Genomic DNA, 17,510 nt, shown 5'->3' with positions numbered 1-17,510 from the left:
TCTGATTAATACGCATATTAACACAACACGGATATTAGCACATATTAACACAATAGGGATAGTAATGCTAATAACCCTATTTATTAGATAATGCATATCCATTAACTGCTGTCCTTTTCAGCAAATCATTACTTGCTATATTGGCAATTTATTTACCGTTTTAATGAAAGTTGCCGCCAAGGCAGTATATCAGTGTTGAGAAGTGCATTAGCTATCGATATTTTTTCTCTCGCACAAAAAACACCTCTTTATGGATGACAGTCGCGACTTTCATGGTAAAATGAATAAAAGTATTGTGGATGACAGCTGTTAAGATAGTCGATATCTCGATGTTTATATTTTCGTACTCATTCGATTTAAAATACAAGTTTCATTCAAATAAAAAACAGATCTCGAACAAGTTGGACGTGTTTTCTGCGCGTGCGAATTCTATAATTTAAAGTTAATAACAGGTAAAGCAGTGTATAAAGTGACGCATTGTAAATAAATTAAATATAGTATATATACGCTTGTCTGTATAAATATATATAAATGCTCTCGTTTAATTCACCTTGAACCAACTGGCATATTGATGCTGCAGCTGCACTGGAAGCAGCGGGACGCAAAGTGGTTGAAAAGCGAACAATGCAAAAGCGAAAGCAAAACATGCGACGTAGTAGTAAAAAGCAACAAAAATAAACGTGTGCTCCTGTGTGTGAAGTACACAAGGAAATTGAATGAAAATGATATTATTATCGGCATTGTCGGTATTTCGTTGACTGAGAAAAGTGCAGTGAACTTTTCTTTTATTTTCTATCAAGTAAAATCAGTCATATGTGTGTGAGTGTGTGTGCTTTGCTCTCTTCGAGGCTGTTCTATAGTAGCCTTCAATGAGTTTTTGTTGTTGACTATTTTGAGTTTGAGTTGCTGTGGCGACGAGCGCATAAAGTTTACGGTGTAAACACAACTAACTAATTAAGCTACTTTTTTTTTACAGCTGTATGCATTGTTTTAATAATTGCCATGAACATTAAATTTGCTTAATAAAAAAGTTTTAAGCTAATAAACAACTTGAGGCCTTCACGCTGCCGCAAATTTAATTTTTTAATGTATAAGGAAATAATTTTTTATTTTGCAAAGTTATTTGCAACAGCTGCTTAAAATAGCAAAACAATTTTATTGTTGGCATGAGAGTTCAGTTTATAAGTAGTAAAATTAATTATTGCGTAATATGATAAATATGCACTATTAATCAAATCGATGTATAAAAGAGTTTTAAATGAGGCTATTGTATTAACATAATTTGAACTTGTAAAGACAGCGCGGCGTTTAAATCAAATCAATTTCCTAACTATTATTTAACCAGCGTGTTTTTTATCTTTCTCTGTTGCAGCATCTTGCAAAATGGATTGTGGCACATCTATGGTCAAATATATTTTGTTCATATTCAATACCATTGTGTCGGTAAGTGACAAATATTTTTTTATAATTTTTATATATACACATTTCTTGGAATTCTAAAGTAATCAGCGTAATTTTAGTTAGCTGATCGTGCTTAGCTCTACGTAAAATGTGTTTTTGTTTTACTTTTTGGATCGGTTTGGTTTCATTTTTGTTTCGGCTTGGGGCTTTTATGACATCATCGTTTTATTTACAAATACATACATATGTGCAGCTTCTCTCTATATACTTGGCTATCTGTGTCCGCTTTTTGGGTATTTGTATTTATAATGCCGGTTAGACAAGCTGCTGTGCGTGTATATAAATGTTTGTATGTGAATAAAGATTGCTGCGAACTGCGTGCTTGGGATTTAATCAATTTTTATGTTTATGAGAAAACTTGGCTTTGTTTGATGCTCTGTCGCTTTTAAAGAGGCTGTGGCTAAGCAAAGCGGCAGCATAAAAATAATAAACTTTCATTGAATTTGCTGACATTATCTTTTATACTATGAAACAGTTGCTCACTGAAATTTGCAGTAAGAATTCCATTGCTTTAGTTTGATATTTTCATTATGACTAATGACTCAAAGTCGCAGCCTTGTTGTTTGGACTGCATATTTGAAATATTAATACGCACGTAAATATTTATGCAAACACATGCCTTAAATAAAAAGAAAAAAAAACTGTTAAAACAAATATGTTGGTTCGTCTATATATTTTAACAATTTATACGCGTTTGCAAATTGACGCTCTGTGAATCATAAATAAAAAAAATATTTAAAAAAAACTTGTTGCGTTGGCCGCTAAATACAGCAAACGTTATGGCTTATATACAAATACCTTTACACGTGCAGCTTTTTTGCAGTTGGAGTTCTCACACACACACAAACTGTATGCATGTGTGTGTGTGTGTGTTTAACATACTTGACAGTACAGACTGGCAAATTAACAGGCCACAGCTACAAAAACAACAAAAGCAGCAACAGCAACAATCAACAAAAAAATGCCGCCTTTAAGCGTCGCTTGGCTAACAACAAAAGGTGGTTGCTATATACACACATACATGTATATGTATCGCAACGCTCGAGAAACGAACAACAACAACAGCGAAACATTGTGCAATTTACTTGATTACATACATAAAGGGAAATCACACACACATACACATATTATATAGATATATATGTATGTCGGCTGTTTATATAGTCGATGTGTGCTTTACCCAGATTCAAACTGTTGAAGTACAAGTACAACTCAATTTTTGTTATTTCCACTTTATTTTCTTTATTGATATTTTCTACACGTCTCACCGACTGAGTGCGTTTTAGAACTTGAATCACAGACAGTGTCAGTCACAGGTCTCTGCTCTGAGTCTTGCCGCATTACGTGGCTAATGAAAATATCAGCGAATTTCATAGAATACATATTGCTCATTTAAAAGTGCAGTTAGCTGTGTAAAAATGATTCATAATGTTTGTTACAATTAACAACATAAATAAATTGCTGCACTAACTTAATATAATTGAATCTAATTATAATTTGGCAGTTGTCATTTGCCTGATTCAAACAACAGTTAGTCAGTTTAGGCACTGAGTGCTGCCAAACTTAAAATACATGTATTCCATTTGTTATTGTTATTAGTTAAAAATAGCAACAACAAAAGAATTTCATAACTTAGAGCAGTTGGCTCTGCTATGAATTTAAGAGCAGTAAAAGCTTTTTGTAATCTAGACTTACTTCCTAGAATATTCTACTATGCTTTATACATTTTAAATTAAATAAACAAGCATTGACGCTTATTTCGTTACTTTTGCTTAAGCAACAACTTTCATAGCTCCGCCTGTATTTTTATCACTTGTTGGACTTCTCGCTGATAGAGACACGCAGCATGTTGCCACCAGCAGCAGCAGCAGCAACAACAACAGCAACTATTTGTGTATGCCACATGGCGTCGCGCTGTCGCGTCATAGCGTCTCTTATTTTTGGGGTGTGGCATTATTATGTCGCATTCCAATTGTTGTTGTTAATGGGCAGCCAAATAACTTCAAATAGTGCTTAAGGGTTGTTACTCACTTCTTGACAAACTTCCGGGCTGGGGGGTGGGGAGCTGACTATTATTATAGTCCTGACTTATTTGCTGCTGGCCATTTGCATTCGTAATATTTGAAGACAGAAATGACGTCAGTCTACGCGCTGTTTACAAAACAAATCGCAAGCTGTTTATATATAAAGTAAATCTAATTTCTGCTTTTAATCCCAGCTTTAGGCTGGCATTTGTCATAGACTTTTGTTTTTCTTTTTAGAAAGTAGTGCACTTAACAAGCTTCTAGTGTCTGAAAGCTGCTTTTAGCGCTTCATTTGGGTCAATTATGTCAGAGATAAACAAAAGACATTGCCTTCAATTCATCACGAAATTCTCGAGGTTTTATTGAACGCCCACCCAGTTGTCCAGCTCTGTAGCATTTCAGCTAGCACTTCTAATATGTTAGATAGTATATTTTTGTAAGAGAGGAAGAGAGAACGCAAACTCTAGCTACAATAATAAACAGTAAACGAAATTAAATACAGTGGGCTATGGCAATTGGAAGCTCTAGAGTTTATTATTGTTAATTCTCAACACTAATCTAACAGTTTTCAAAACAAAGCAGAGGAATTCAATCAGCCACGTAGCTGCATTTAAACTGAAAGTTATCAGTTATTAAATAAATATTAAATTACTATATTTTCATATTTAGAGGCAAAAGTTTATATCTATTAGCTGCTATAGTCGCACTTACTGTACTGAATGAGAATGAGATCCAGCTACATAAACAAGCATGCAAATGGGCATAATGAAATCAAGTAGATTCAATTAATTGAACAATTGCTTTTGTTGTTGTTGCTGTTGTTGATACAGCTTCGAGTGCAAATCTTTTGCATATACTTGGATCTCTCTAAATTGCTATTGCACCTTGAACTTTTGTGAGAACATGCAGTTTGCTTCTGTCTATCTAATCAGCGCTAGGTCAGCTGAGTGTTACTACAGAGTTAACTAAACTGAAACTAAATATTTGCAAATGAGTAAAATTTAGACAGACTGCTTTATTTGCATAAGAATTATATTTTAGTGGCTTATTTTTAATTCAAATTAAAGCAGCTAAGTAAATGCTGAACATTACGTAAGCTAGTAGAACCATTAGTACAACTATATAGTTATCCCTAAGGTCAGTTCAGTCAGTCGGTCCGACTGTCTGTCCATTGCCCAGCGGTAATTAAGGCTTGTTGTTAATTTATCTTTGACATGCTAAATGCTAAATGTGCTCGCTTCGTTTTCAATTAAACTAAATTAGCGCACACACACACATATGCGTAAGTGTTTTAGAATTTCTTTTTTTATCAGCTGCAGCAATTGCAGCTTCTTCTTACGTGACGTAAATATGTCACAAGCAAGCAAAAGTTGACTCAACTCTAAATGCACATGATTCATGCTTAAAAATAAATAATTTAAATACAAAGTTTATATGTAGTGTATAACTAATTCAATAATTGTTTCATATTTTATTTACTTATTTACTTTTGTTTATTGCTTGCAGATTATCGGCATTTTGGGCATTGTCTATGGCGTGCTCATACTACAAAGCATCGGCACCATTGAGGTAAATGGCCAGGTTGGCTTCCCACCACAGGCAGCATTGCCTATCATCATGATCACGCTCGGCTCCATAGTGGTATTCATCTCGTTCCTGGGCTGCTGTGGCGCCATTCGCGAATCCGTCTGCATGACCATGAGCTATGCCGTCTGCCTGCTGGTGCTGCTCATCCTGCAGCTGACAATTGTGGTGCTGCTGTTCACCAACAAGGAGAAGTTCGACAATGCCATGGGCGAGGTCATTGATCAGGCCTGGACATCGAGTCAGTCGGGTCAGAGTGGTGTCTTTGATGCCATCCAGAAATCGGTAAGTGTGTCAAGTATTTTTGCCTTGAGCTGTTGCCTAATTACTACAAATGATTTCAACTATTTTAGCTGCACTGCTGCGGTCGCGAGAATTTTTCGGATTATGGCACAAGCATCTTGACTGGACTGCCTCCTAGCTGCTGCGACGGCAGCTGCCTGATTCCCACGAACATTTATGGTGGCTGCCGCACCAAATTTGTCAACTTCATGTCCGGCAACACCGAGAACGTCAAGTTCTTTGGACTGGGCTTGATTGTTGTTGAGGTAAGTGTTCTTGTTAGTTAAAGTTATATTAAAGCCTTGCTAATTGTATTTTATTTGCAGCTGGTTGGCTTCATTTTCGCCTGCTGTTTGGCTAACAACGTGCGCAACTATAAGCGTCGCAACGGCTATTAAACAACAACAATACAACACACCCACACACACACACACACACATAAATACAACAAACATACATTCGCATTAATTCTTTAATATATATACATTATATACAACTGTCGTAGAACGCACACAAACAGAAATAATTTGAAAAACAAATTTAATTTAATCCAAACCATTTGGTTGAAAAAAGAAAAACAATGTTTTAAGTTATTTGTTGACAAACAAAAAGTTTATAATGAAACAACGAACAGTTTTTAGTTTAAGACGCTTGCGATATTGTATGCTTTTACTTTATAACTGTATATTGCTCCAAAAACAAAACAAAAACTACAAAAAATGCAAATAAACGTCGTTGTACAAATAAATAGAAAACTTAGCTACTGTTATTGTCTAGCAGCAAATCAAACTCAAAATTGAAATCTCAATGTTACGAATTAGAAATTTGTTTAAAATGCTTAAAGTAATTTTTATATATATTTACTATATTTACATATGTTACAGCCCCAGTACTAAATGACCACAAGAAGTGTCCAAAAAAAAAAACTTGAGAAGAAATATTATGTATACACTCATAGCATTTTTACACACAAAAAGGAAAATCTATTGAACGCATTGTATAATTCATTAAATAAATCAAAAACGCAGCTAAAATTTAAAGCATTTAAAACGTATTTATATATACCTACTTACAAATAAAAAAAAATTCAAAACGAAACTAGAGTCTTTTTTGCATACACATATTTATCAATAGGAAAACCTTGGTTATTGTACCCAATTTGCATGCGAATTATACACGTTGCAACAACGTTGGTGGTGTCGCCTAACCACTGATATGGCAGCCACATTATGCCGACCTTCAAGTTAAAAAAAACTAGAGCTTATATGTATAAAGTTTGTTTACCCAGCGATTGAATGTACAATATATTTTCACATGCCATACTATGAGTAAAGAGTTAAAAATTATAATATAATGTATAATTTCAAAGCTATAGAGCGGAAATATATGGACACAACATGTATGTTTATATATTTATCTTGCAATTTGAATTACCCTTCAGCCCCTCTCCAAGAAGCTGGAATTTACATATATAGTATCGTATGTCGCTTTTTATTGAAATTGAGATTTTGATGCAAACGTGCTCTAAAGTCTATCACTTAGCAGCTGGATAAATATTAGAGATATAATAATTTATTTCAAAGAAGAAATAAATTATTTTAAACGCTTTACTTTCGCGGAAATACGTCAATATATATGTTAATAATATTATTATAGAAGCCTTTTTTTATTTAATGCTTAGACCACAAGAAGACCACAATATTTTTGCAGGAATTATTTTGGTAATTGGATATAATTATAAATATATGATTATTTCGAATCTTTGTGAATTTGTCTCGAAAAGGGGCTATTGATTCTATAATAATTTATTGAAAACGTTTAGATTAAAATTTCTTAATTCGTATATCTAAATAGTTCAAATTAAATGTTCTTTCAAAAGTGAAGATAAAAAAATGTTTTCTGCTGCACACTCAATATTTGTTGCAAGGATTGGGAAAAACCCAAACAGATCCGTTATAGTGTTAGTCAATAATAGTTAAATACAATACGCCGCAAAAATTCAAAACCGTGGACTCTATGGCGTAGCAACAATAAAGTTTTGTTGTAATCCACACAGAGTTCTCGGAGAGGTTCATGCAAGGAATAGTTAATAGTACACAACAATATCCACAATCAACAATAACCACAAAGAGGAGTCAAATTCATCATTCACTAATTTTATCATAAACATGAGTTAACGACGGTAGATTTATTAAAAAAAAGGAGATAGAGCAACATCTAAGATGCAGTTAAGCCCTCAAAGCAAAAACTACAATTATTTTCTGATCTAATCTGCTGGCTCAAGCACTCCATACTCTCCACAAACCTTGTCGTAAATGAAATATATATAAAGTAATTTGCTTGTGTAAAGTTAATATATTTATTTTGCCAATTCGTTTATAAGTCTAAGAACTTTTATTAACTTACTGACAGTAAAACTAAATTTATATTTTATAGAACACATATACGTTTGTTAAAATACACCAGCAATATACTCCAACAATATATTGCACAATTTAAAAACAGCACGTAAATTGTTTTGCATTTTCCATATTTACACTTTTAGTTAAAATTCACTAGTTTAGCTGCTCAATTTTTCATAATCTTTCTTATAATTCAGAGCGAAACTGAATTAGTGAAAAGAAACGCAAAAAATTGTGATTTAAATTACGTATACTATTTTTATAATATATTTTAAATATTATCCATAAAACTGAATAACAATTATGCCCAAAAATACAGCCATATTACCCATAGTGCATAGTTTTGTGTAAAATCGTTTTGACTTGAAACCTGTTATTGGAAAATTATTTATGAATGGAAGTTTGATTGCAGCCATGTCATAAATTATTAATTTGGAAAATGTATTAAGGTTAAGGCTAACTTTTAATTTAAAAACACTTAATTAAGTAATTATTTATTTAATTTATTTTATATAATACATTTTTTAACCAATTTTCATATTGTCAGATGAATGAATTTCTTTGAATTGTTGTAAATCTCTATAAGTTTTAGTTTTAATTTTGATGAGCTCTTTGATGAACTTCATTCCTAATAAGAGACAATCATACTTTGGCTTTCTAATATTATTTTTAATTTATTGTTCACATTCTCTTTAAGACTTGATTTTTATTATTCGTTTTTAGCGATAAAATCGAAAGTGCATTGCTCAGTCGACTAAAGTTAATAGCCCAAACGCTTTGGGAATTTTTAATTATATATTAAATGCTTACACATTGCTCAAAAAAATAGTAAAAGTTCATATAATTACTGTCTGCTAATTGTATACATGTATAATTAAAGTAATAAATACATTGCGCATACGACACGTATGACGATTAAATTCTATTATTTTGTTAAATTCTAAATAGTTTGATAGGCACGTTCTGGATTTGTACATTATTGTGTCTTTTCCACACTTTTGATGGCTGCTTGATCCACTTTGAGTTTTGGCAAGTCGGGGCGATGCTCCAGATCGCGTGGCTTGAGGAAATCCGCAGCATCCCAAGGCTGTAAGTTGGTGCTGCCCCAGATAATGTAAACCAGATTGCCAAAGAAGAATACAATGGCAGTCATGGCGAAAACTATTTGCCATTGCCCACGAGATGTCTGTTATAGAATAAAAATCATTAATCACTCAATTAAAAGCATAAACAATTGTTAATAATGAGCGCTTACCTCATCGGTAACTATAACGCCCACAAGCAGCGGCGTGACGAGCGGAAAGATGTTGCCAATACCATTCGTTATAGCCATAACCATGCCAGAATGATTCGGCGACATGTCGATGATTGTGAGAATGCTGCCAATGCCGGAGCCAGCATTCAAGCCCGCATTGATGGTCATCAGAGCAATGGCCAGTGCCGTCTGCTCCTTGTCCAGGAAACCAATGCCAATGAGTGCTGCCGCGGGACCCCAAAAGGCCACTGTGTTGACAGATTTGCGCAACATATTCAGGGACATCCATTCGCGCGACATGGCAACGTCGGCAAATATTAAGTATACGTAGGACATGCACCACATGGCAAGGAAGGGCAGCGCTGAGAACAATGCATTGCTCTTAATGTCCATGCCCAGCACACCGTGCATATAAGCAGGCGTCTGCAGCTGCATTGTCGAGTTGGCCCAGCCCTGAGCACAACGCACAATCAGCAAGGCGAAGAAAGGCACCGAAGTCCAGAGAGCACGCCAGGGTACGGGAATCTTTTGTTCATGGAAACCATCCTTGCGTGCCATTGAGCGTTCGATATATTCGCGTTCTGCCAGCCCCACTAATCTCGAGCTGGGTGCATTGTTGGCACTAAACAGCAGCCAAAGCAAACACCAGACGAAGCACATGCCCGCAGAGACATAAGAGATGCCCTTGGAAAAGTCCCATTGCACAATGTTGCAGCACATCAGAAGGCCACCTTAGCCGCCCCATGGCCTGATGACAGTAGGGCGTCAATGCACTCAGCACAGCCTGTGAGCAAATTGTTGGTATAAAGACGAATTGCGTTCCTTGGGTGGTGACCAAAACGGCGCAAGTGCTCAAGAATGCCCGCCGGAAATTGTGTGAGTATATAGCCCCAATAAAAGCTGGAGAGTATATAGGACTTCTCCGAGCCCGTCCAATCATATTGCTGCAAGAATTAAAAAATGTACTCTTAAGCTTAATTGCTGTTTATTTTTGGCTAATTACCGGAAAGTCTGGATTGGATGTAGCTGCGTCTGTCATGGCCACCAGGGCCACGCTCACGTTAAGACGAGCCACATAGTTAACACAGATGGCGAGGAAGAGCAGCGCTGCCTGCAGATGTCGTATGCCGATAGCGGGTCCTTGAGTTTATTGAGAAGAATTTGTGCGGTTAGAAAATGTCCCAGCTCATAAAAATGCCAACGCACTTATCGAACACACGATTAAAACGAAATTATGACTTGTATATATTTTTATGAAGTAACAAAGGTTGTTTGCTCTTCACACATTAAAAGTGAATTTAAGGCTTAGTGCGCGTATCAACAAAATGATTAAAAAATGCAGCAATTTTAATTGAGCAAGATATAGTATATGATATATGCATATGATTAATAAATATGATTTATATTCATTAATGGATTTCATTCATGCATAAAGTTGTAAATCAAATAACATATCTTATCGCCACTAATTTTTTGTTTTATTGCTTTGACGTTGGAATATTTTAGCTATGCTGATCGTAAATCGTATTTCGCATTCCGATACTTTCACTTCTGCTTTCAATTTCACTATGCGCGTTAGCGAAATATTTTTAAAAATTATTCTGTAGTATTTTTAAATAAATGCCGGAAATCACTTAAAACGCCGTAAACGCTGTTGTAACTCGTTTTGAACACGAAAATATTTGTATAATCACCTTTGCTTTCAGCGGCAGCACTCATGGCTTTGAGTTTATGAATTTATTAAAATGTTTGCTGCTGCTTTAATTTGTAAGCAGTAAGTTTGCGCTTCAAAATCGACATGCACGGCTGCCAATAACTGAAATACGTCTGAGCGTTTTTCAAAGCTGTGCCAGCCATATATTTACTTAGCCTTTATTACGGGCCATTTGAATTTACAGTTCATACAACGTTTTTATCACGCCTCCGATTAGTTAAGCGATAACCGATGCTACCTTTTAGTGCTAGACTAGCACCGACTATTACTATTAGTATAGTCTGGCTGCCTATGGATGAATGCAACGAGTAATTAGTTTTATCTACAATGAAAATGTTACTTACATAAAGTGAATTACGGCAATAATTGATTACAAATTCGCAATGTCAGCTTTGCGAGTGTGGCAAAGCTTGATTTGTTGTGATTAAAATGCATGCCAACTGCAACTTAATATACATAGTTTGTAATTCAATACAGTTTGAGAGCCACAGCTGTTTATTCGCCGGTTTGTTTTGCATCTGTGCGCCCATTGTGTTTCCATTTTCTTTTGCCTTACTACAAGAAACAAAACAGCAAAGATAGCACAAACTATTGCTCGCTCCCTCTCTCTCTATTTCTGCGGTCCATCAGCTACGATGGCTAGCTCTGTAAGCTACTCACGCACATGTTAACTCTCTCTTTACTCTTTATCAGTAAAGAGCGCGCAAGAGTTTTCAGCTGTTAAGCTTAACATAAGCTGTTAGGGCCGCAGTTTGGCTGCTGTTGGCATTTTAACTGTCAGCCAACTAATTTATGAAAATGGGCAAAGCTTATAATTAATATTCACATAATAACTAATTATCGCAATTTAGGCCTCATTTCTCTATTGCACTTATCGTTGTGCTTCCATTGCCTTCAAATTCGTTTTGACGCTCATAACTGCAACTAAAGTTGAGCGCGGCTGTTTAGCAGCGCTAAAGATAAGCCACGTAATATTGGAAAATACATTTTTTAGGCCATAGAGCTTGAACTCTCCACTTGTGGACCCATAATGGCAAATTTGTTGGCTGTAGATTCATCACTGATCACAATGTTCTAGAAGGATAATCGCCAGATGTCTTTAATAGCAGGAGTTTTATTTTTGTCGAAACTCCATACAACAACCCGGCCATTTTCTGAGATTGACCCAAGTACAGGCAAAAAATGACAAAATTTAATTTAAGACAATATGTTTGAATTAGAATTGGGTTTCTTATTTGTCGATCCTCAACATTTGTGCTTTGCTTTTGTTTTGTGTTAATCATTCAAGTACAAAAATGATTGAAAAATGTGTTGCATACTTTCAAATACATATACACAAATATTAAAAACAACATTTGAAAATAAATCCATAACATTTTATTTATTGTACTGAGTATTGTCAATCGCGAGCGCCAAAGTAGAAAGAAAAGTAGAAAAACAATCATAAAACAATTATTATTATATACGCCACTAGAATAAAAAATATTGACATATCTAAAAACTTATAATACCAGCAGTTTGTTAAATAGCAGCTTCATTTAATATAACATTTAATTCAAATGATAAATACATATATTTGTACATAAATAGTTTGCTAAACGCCTTTTTGTTGTTTAATGAGTCTTTACAGTTTTGCTAGCTGCAGGATCCATTTTGAGCGGTGGCAAGTGGGGACGTTGTTCCAGATCGCGTGGCTTGAGAAAATCGGCGGCATCCCAAGGCTGCTGGTTGGTGCTGCCCCAGATGATATAAACCAGATTTCCAAGGAAGAACAGAATGGCTGTCATAGCGAAAACTATTTGCCATTGTCCACGAGAGCTCTGTCAAGTAAATATGTTAGGATTAAAAGCATAACCAATTGTTAATAATGAGCGCTTACTTCATCGGTAACTATAACGCCCACAAGCAGCGGCGCGCCCAGAGAAAGGAGATTGCTAATGCCATTGATAATGGCCATAATCATGCCCGAATGGTTGGGAGACATGTCTATGATAGTGAGGTTGCAGCCAATGCCAAAGCCTGCATTCAAGCCCGCATTGATGGTCATCAGAGCAATGGCCAGTGCCGTCTGCTCCTTGTCCAGGAAACCAATACCGATGAGTGCTGCCGCGGGTCCCCAAAGCGCGACGGTGCTAATAGATTTCCTCAGCACATTCAGCGACATCCATTGGCGCGACATGGCTATGTCGGCGAATATCAAGTACATGTAAGACATGCACCACATGGCCACGAAAGGCAGCGCAGAGTACAGAGCATTCTTCATGATCTCCATTTCAAGCACGCCGTGCATATAAGCAGGCGTTTGTAGCTGCATTATGGAGAAGGACCAGCCCTGAGCACAAGTCACAATCAGCAAGGCATAGAAGGGCACCGAAGTCCAGAGAGCACGCCAGGGTACGGGAATCTTCTGATCATGGAAGCCATCAGGGCGTGCCATTGAGCGTTCGATATAATCGCGCTCGTCTGGCCCCACCAAGCGGGAGCTGGGCGCATTGTTGGCACCCAGCAGCACCCAAATTACACACCAGGCTAAGCACATGCCTGCCGTTACATAGAATAGTCCTGGCCAGCCAATTGCACTATAGGCTATCCCTCCAGATATGCCCATGGCCATAACAACGCCGCAATCAGAGCCTGAGTAAGCAAACACTCCCAGACGATTGCGTTCCATGGGTGGTGACCATTTGGCCAAGTGCTCGTGTATGCAGGGAAAGATGAGTCCTTGGAAAAGTCCCATTACCAATCGCAGCACACAGAAGGCCACCCAGCCGCCCCAGCTAATGCAGTATGGGGTCAATGCACTCAAAATGGCAGTGGCAATTGTTGGTATAAAGAGAATAGCCTTGGCGCCAAAGCGACGTACCAGAAAGCCCGCCGGAAATTGTGTAATAGTGTAGCCCCAATAAAAGCTGGAGAGTATATAGGACTTCTCCGGGCCCGTCCAATCATGTTGCTGCAAAATGAATTCAATTTGTTAAATATTAGCATACACTACTAACTTTGTTTTGTTTAATTACCGGAAAGTCTGGATTGGATGTAGCTGCATCTGTTATGGCTACCAGGGCCACGCTCACATTTAGTCGCCCCATATAGTTTACACATATGACTAAGAAGAGCAGCATTGCCTGCAGATGTCGTATGCCGATAAGGGGTCCTTGTGTACATGTAATAAATTTAGAATTAGAAATTCTCACAGCCAGCGAACTTATCAAATGCACGATTAAAAATTATGGCGTATATATAAATTTATTAGGCTGTAAAGCGATTTCAAAGAATTTTATCTGATTTTTAATGTTCTTTTATTGGCCTTAAATGATTTGGTTACACACGCTAAAACAATATTTTCATTTCTTATGTGTTTGTAAACTAGTTCATAGTTTTAAACAGTAGTTTGAGCATTATAGATTATTTTATGGCTCTCAAGCTTGTATAAGGTTGTAAACATCTCAGTTAGAGATATAAAAAGCAGCTGAAGTTGTCGGTTCTAAATTATTTCCTGCAACTTATCAGGAGAAAATGAACGCATGAAATGCTCAGTATTGACGTCATAATGCAGAAATTTTAAGAGATTGTCGATGATTCTCATGAAGAAGACATGGATTGAAAAAATAATTCTCCATGTTTTACAAATTAAGCTTTAACATCTGAGCATCACCACCATCTTCAGCTTGCTCACTGCTAAATTGCTGGGAGCCATGTGAAAATAAACAGCTTAAAATATTCCTATATGCAACACCTGTTTCAATATTCACTGTTTAATTATACTTATAATATATGTATACTATGTAAAAATTAAATATTTATACTTAAAGTTCACACTGTTCTGCTCGTATTAATTAATCAATCAGTTGAAGCTTGCTTGGGTAAACAGTTTCAATATTGATAATTTTTCATAAAGTAGACATTCGTTTGCTTGATATGAATTAGTTTTTAATTTACGGCTGTAGTACATATCTTATCGTAAGCAACTTAGTTTAGCACTAATTTGATGGTTTAATTGTGGCACAAATCACGTTTGTCAGTTTTGATTATTAAGGTTCTTTAATGGCACTAAACTATTTGTATAATCACCTTTGCTTTCCGCAGCAGCAGTCATTGCTTTGATTTAATTAAAGTGAATTAATTGAAGTGGCTAAGTTGGCGCTGTGAAAGGCACAAGTACTATTGGCAATACCCTAAATACGTCTGAGCGCTGCTGAACGCTGTTCTAGCCGTGAATTTAGATAACCTTTATGGCGGCAATTTTAAATTTTCAGTCCGCAGACCCAAAGATTAAAGAACAGCTATGTGGATAGATAACGGAATGCATACAAGCCAAATGTTTGTGATATGATATGAAATTCACTTTTTATTTGTACAATTGTTTTGTTTTTAAACGCATTTTATTCACATACAGATTATGAGAAACGAATAGCAATCAGCTTCTCTTATATGAATATAAGATCTTAACACAATTTTAGGTGGCTACGTTGGTTTCGTTGAGCATAGCGACATATTGAATTCAAATAGTCGCCATTATACGTGAACACTATTTACTTATTTATTCGCCTAGGATTGGTTCCTAATTGATTAGTAATTCCTTGTGATTAGGGTTATTTAATTCCCAGACCAACACAATTTACAAATATTTGGGATGTGTACCCATAAAAATGTATTAAGTAATTTGAGCTAATGCATGTAACTAAATATTCATAACCTAGCTAATTGTTCAGTATTTCTCGCAATAAACAACAAAATATTGTATTATGCAGACTACAATGAAATGTTCACTTGCAGGATGAAGTTTTTCACTGGCGTACGCATGTCTCAATTTAAGGAATTGAGGACAGTGGCAACGCTCGTATTTTTTCTATTTTATAATTTTATTTTATCAATTATACTGATTATATTTACGCTGTACTGTTTCAATAATTGCAATACGAATTTAACAGGTAACATTAGAAATAACATTGATTTTAAAATTCTTTAAGCTTTATTTTTTTAGTTGCATTTCCGAATGATTGTGTCCTTGGAGAAGGACTATTTATTTTGTATGCGCCCTCAATTATTCCAGCAATTGTTGCAGTGGTCGAAGATTATCGGGTGAGTGCTTAGGTGCTTAGTTTAAAATTGTTAAATTTAATTTTAATTTTCTTTAAGGAGCCTTACTACTTTGCCTTGGCTCTGATATTTCAAGCGATTATAGTCTGTTGTAGTGTGGCAAGTCTTTATTGCGCTCAAGAATTTTATACTGATGAATTGTTTATTGTTTTTAATTTATTTTGTGTAGGTAAGCATAAGAGCTAAATGTGATGCATACAATTTGTTATTGATTTATTTACTTGTAGTATGCGTGATGATAGCATTTGTATTGCTTGGAAATCAACTTATCCAAATACTTAACAAACAGCAAGGTACTGAAGAATCAACTACAACAATTAACATTGGTTAACATTTTTTTTTTTTAAATAAATATAAATTTTAAATTACTTACAATTCAATTAAGATCAACAATATAACTTTGAAATATTTTGCGTCTTATGAACTGAGATTAAAAAAGAAAATAATTTAAAATGTTGTAGAAAAATTTAACGCTAGCTTACTTAAATTTAAAGTATATGTAGAAAAACGTAAAAAAAGCTTAGCTATTAATCATTAGGATATGTTAGGAGAGGACCTCTTTTTTATCAAAATTTAGCCGCCTCTCCAGATAGCTGGCAAAGCCATCTGCTTGCTCTTCATCTGTGAGAATCTTCCGCGGCTGCATCCTGAAGCTATTTGTACATCATTTATGTATGCAATGGGCCTCCTTAAATTCTCTTATATACGTAGTCCTATCCTCATGATAGCGTGTTTCCTGAAATCCAAGTCCAATCTGTCTCCTGATTCTAAGTCGGCTGATTATTTTAACAGGAAGGCTGTTACCATTATTGACATCATCAGCTGTGTAAGGCAGATCGATTGCATCCTGCGCAGTGCAGATAAATAATTTGGTCTAGTTATAGCTGAAATTGCTCGAGATTAGAGCAAGCATAAATCAACATTAGGATTCTGCTAACAATTTTGTCTAGTCTTTCTATTAAGACCAAGTGGAAAGGAAAAGTGGAAGATCTCATCAGCAATTGTGAGGCTGCTCTTGAATCCCCGTGATCGTTAACATTAATTTTTATCAAAATTAAATATTGGGAATGTTAAAAAAGGCAAATTGTATGAAATTAAATGATTAGGCTGCACAAGAAATCTAGACTATGTCTATATATCTTCTGTACCAGTCATATACATACTTTTCACAACTTTTTAACACGACTCTGATTAGCTAAATATTCCTCAACTAAGGCATAACTTAGTGTGCAAGTCCTAATGAAAAAGTACTGAGTAATTTAAGCCAATGCATACAACTGAATATTCATATGATAGATAATTATTCATCTAGTTGCCGCCATAACTAACAAAATATTTTATTATCCAGACTACAATGAAGTGTTCAATTGCAGGATGAAGTTTATCACTGGCAGACACATGAGCAAATTTGCGGAACTTCTGCACGTAGCAACGCTTTTATTTTTCCTATTTTATAATTGTATTTTGTCAATTATTATGATTGCACTTACAATGTACGGTTTCAATAATTGCATTCAGTCTTCAACAGGTAACCTTAGAAATAACATCGATTATGAAATTCATTGAACATTGTTCCCTTCCCAAATGTATAAGTTATGCACGCCCTCAATTATTTCAACAATTGTTGTAGTGCTCGAAGATTATCGGGTAAGTGCGTAAGTTGAAAATTGTTAAGTTAAACTTAAACT

General features: G+C 35.5%; 3 protein-coding genes across 3 annotated transcripts; 1 reads left to right on the top strand and 2 right to left on the bottom strand.

Annotated features, from left to right (window-relative positions):
• The first annotated feature begins 371 nt into the window (after nt 1-371).
• LOC108595034 (23 kDa integral membrane protein) lies at nt 372-5,759 on the top strand. The gene is made up of 5 exons (XM_017980175.1): nt 372-452; nt 1,373-1,443; nt 4,992-5,354; nt 5,423-5,617; nt 5,678-5,759. Exons 2-5 carry the CDS (start codon nt 1,384-1,386, stop codon nt 5,747-5,749), a joined length of 690 nt encoding a protein of 229 aa, XP_017835664.1. The 5' UTR covers nt 372-452; nt 1,373-1,383; the 3' UTR covers nt 5,750-5,759.
• Nucleotides 5,760-8,398: 2,639 nt separating this feature from the next.
• LOC108595115 (putative inorganic phosphate cotransporter) lies at nt 8,399-10,857 on the bottom strand. Its single transcript, XM_033293352.1, has 5 exons — nt 10,703-10,857; nt 10,012-10,148; nt 9,740-9,952; nt 9,009-9,692; nt 8,399-8,939 (listed from the first exon to the last, which is right to left on the bottom strand). The coding sequence occupies exons 1-5, from the start codon at nt 10,725-10,727 to the stop codon at nt 8,730-8,732; spliced, it is 1,269 nt and encodes a 422-aa protein (XP_033149243.1). The 5' UTR covers nt 10,728-10,857; the 3' UTR covers nt 8,399-8,729.
• Nucleotides 10,858-11,712: 855 nt separating this feature from the next.
• Nucleotides 11,713-14,891, bottom strand: LOC108594733 (putative inorganic phosphate cotransporter). Its single transcript, XM_017979870.1, has 5 exons — nt 14,794-14,891; nt 13,740-13,876; nt 12,602-13,675; nt 12,351-12,542; nt 11,713-11,796 (listed from the first exon to the last, which is right to left on the bottom strand). Exons 1-5 carry the CDS (start codon nt 14,816-14,818, stop codon nt 11,713-11,715), a joined length of 1,512 nt encoding a protein of 503 aa, XP_017835359.1. The 5' UTR covers nt 14,819-14,891.
• Between the last annotated feature and the right edge of the window lie 2,619 nt (nt 14,892-17,510).

Source organism: Drosophila busckii, chromosome 2R (assembly GCF_011750605.1).
Source record: "Drosophila busckii strain San Diego stock center, stock number 13000-0081.31 chromosome 2R, ASM1175060v1, whole genome shotgun sequence".
Classification (NCBI taxonomy): Eukaryota; Metazoa; Arthropoda; class Insecta; order Diptera; family Drosophilidae; genus Drosophila; species Drosophila busckii.
The sequence above is the reverse complement of the archived record's forward strand: the minus strand, read 5'-3'. Positions and strand labels throughout refer to the sequence as shown.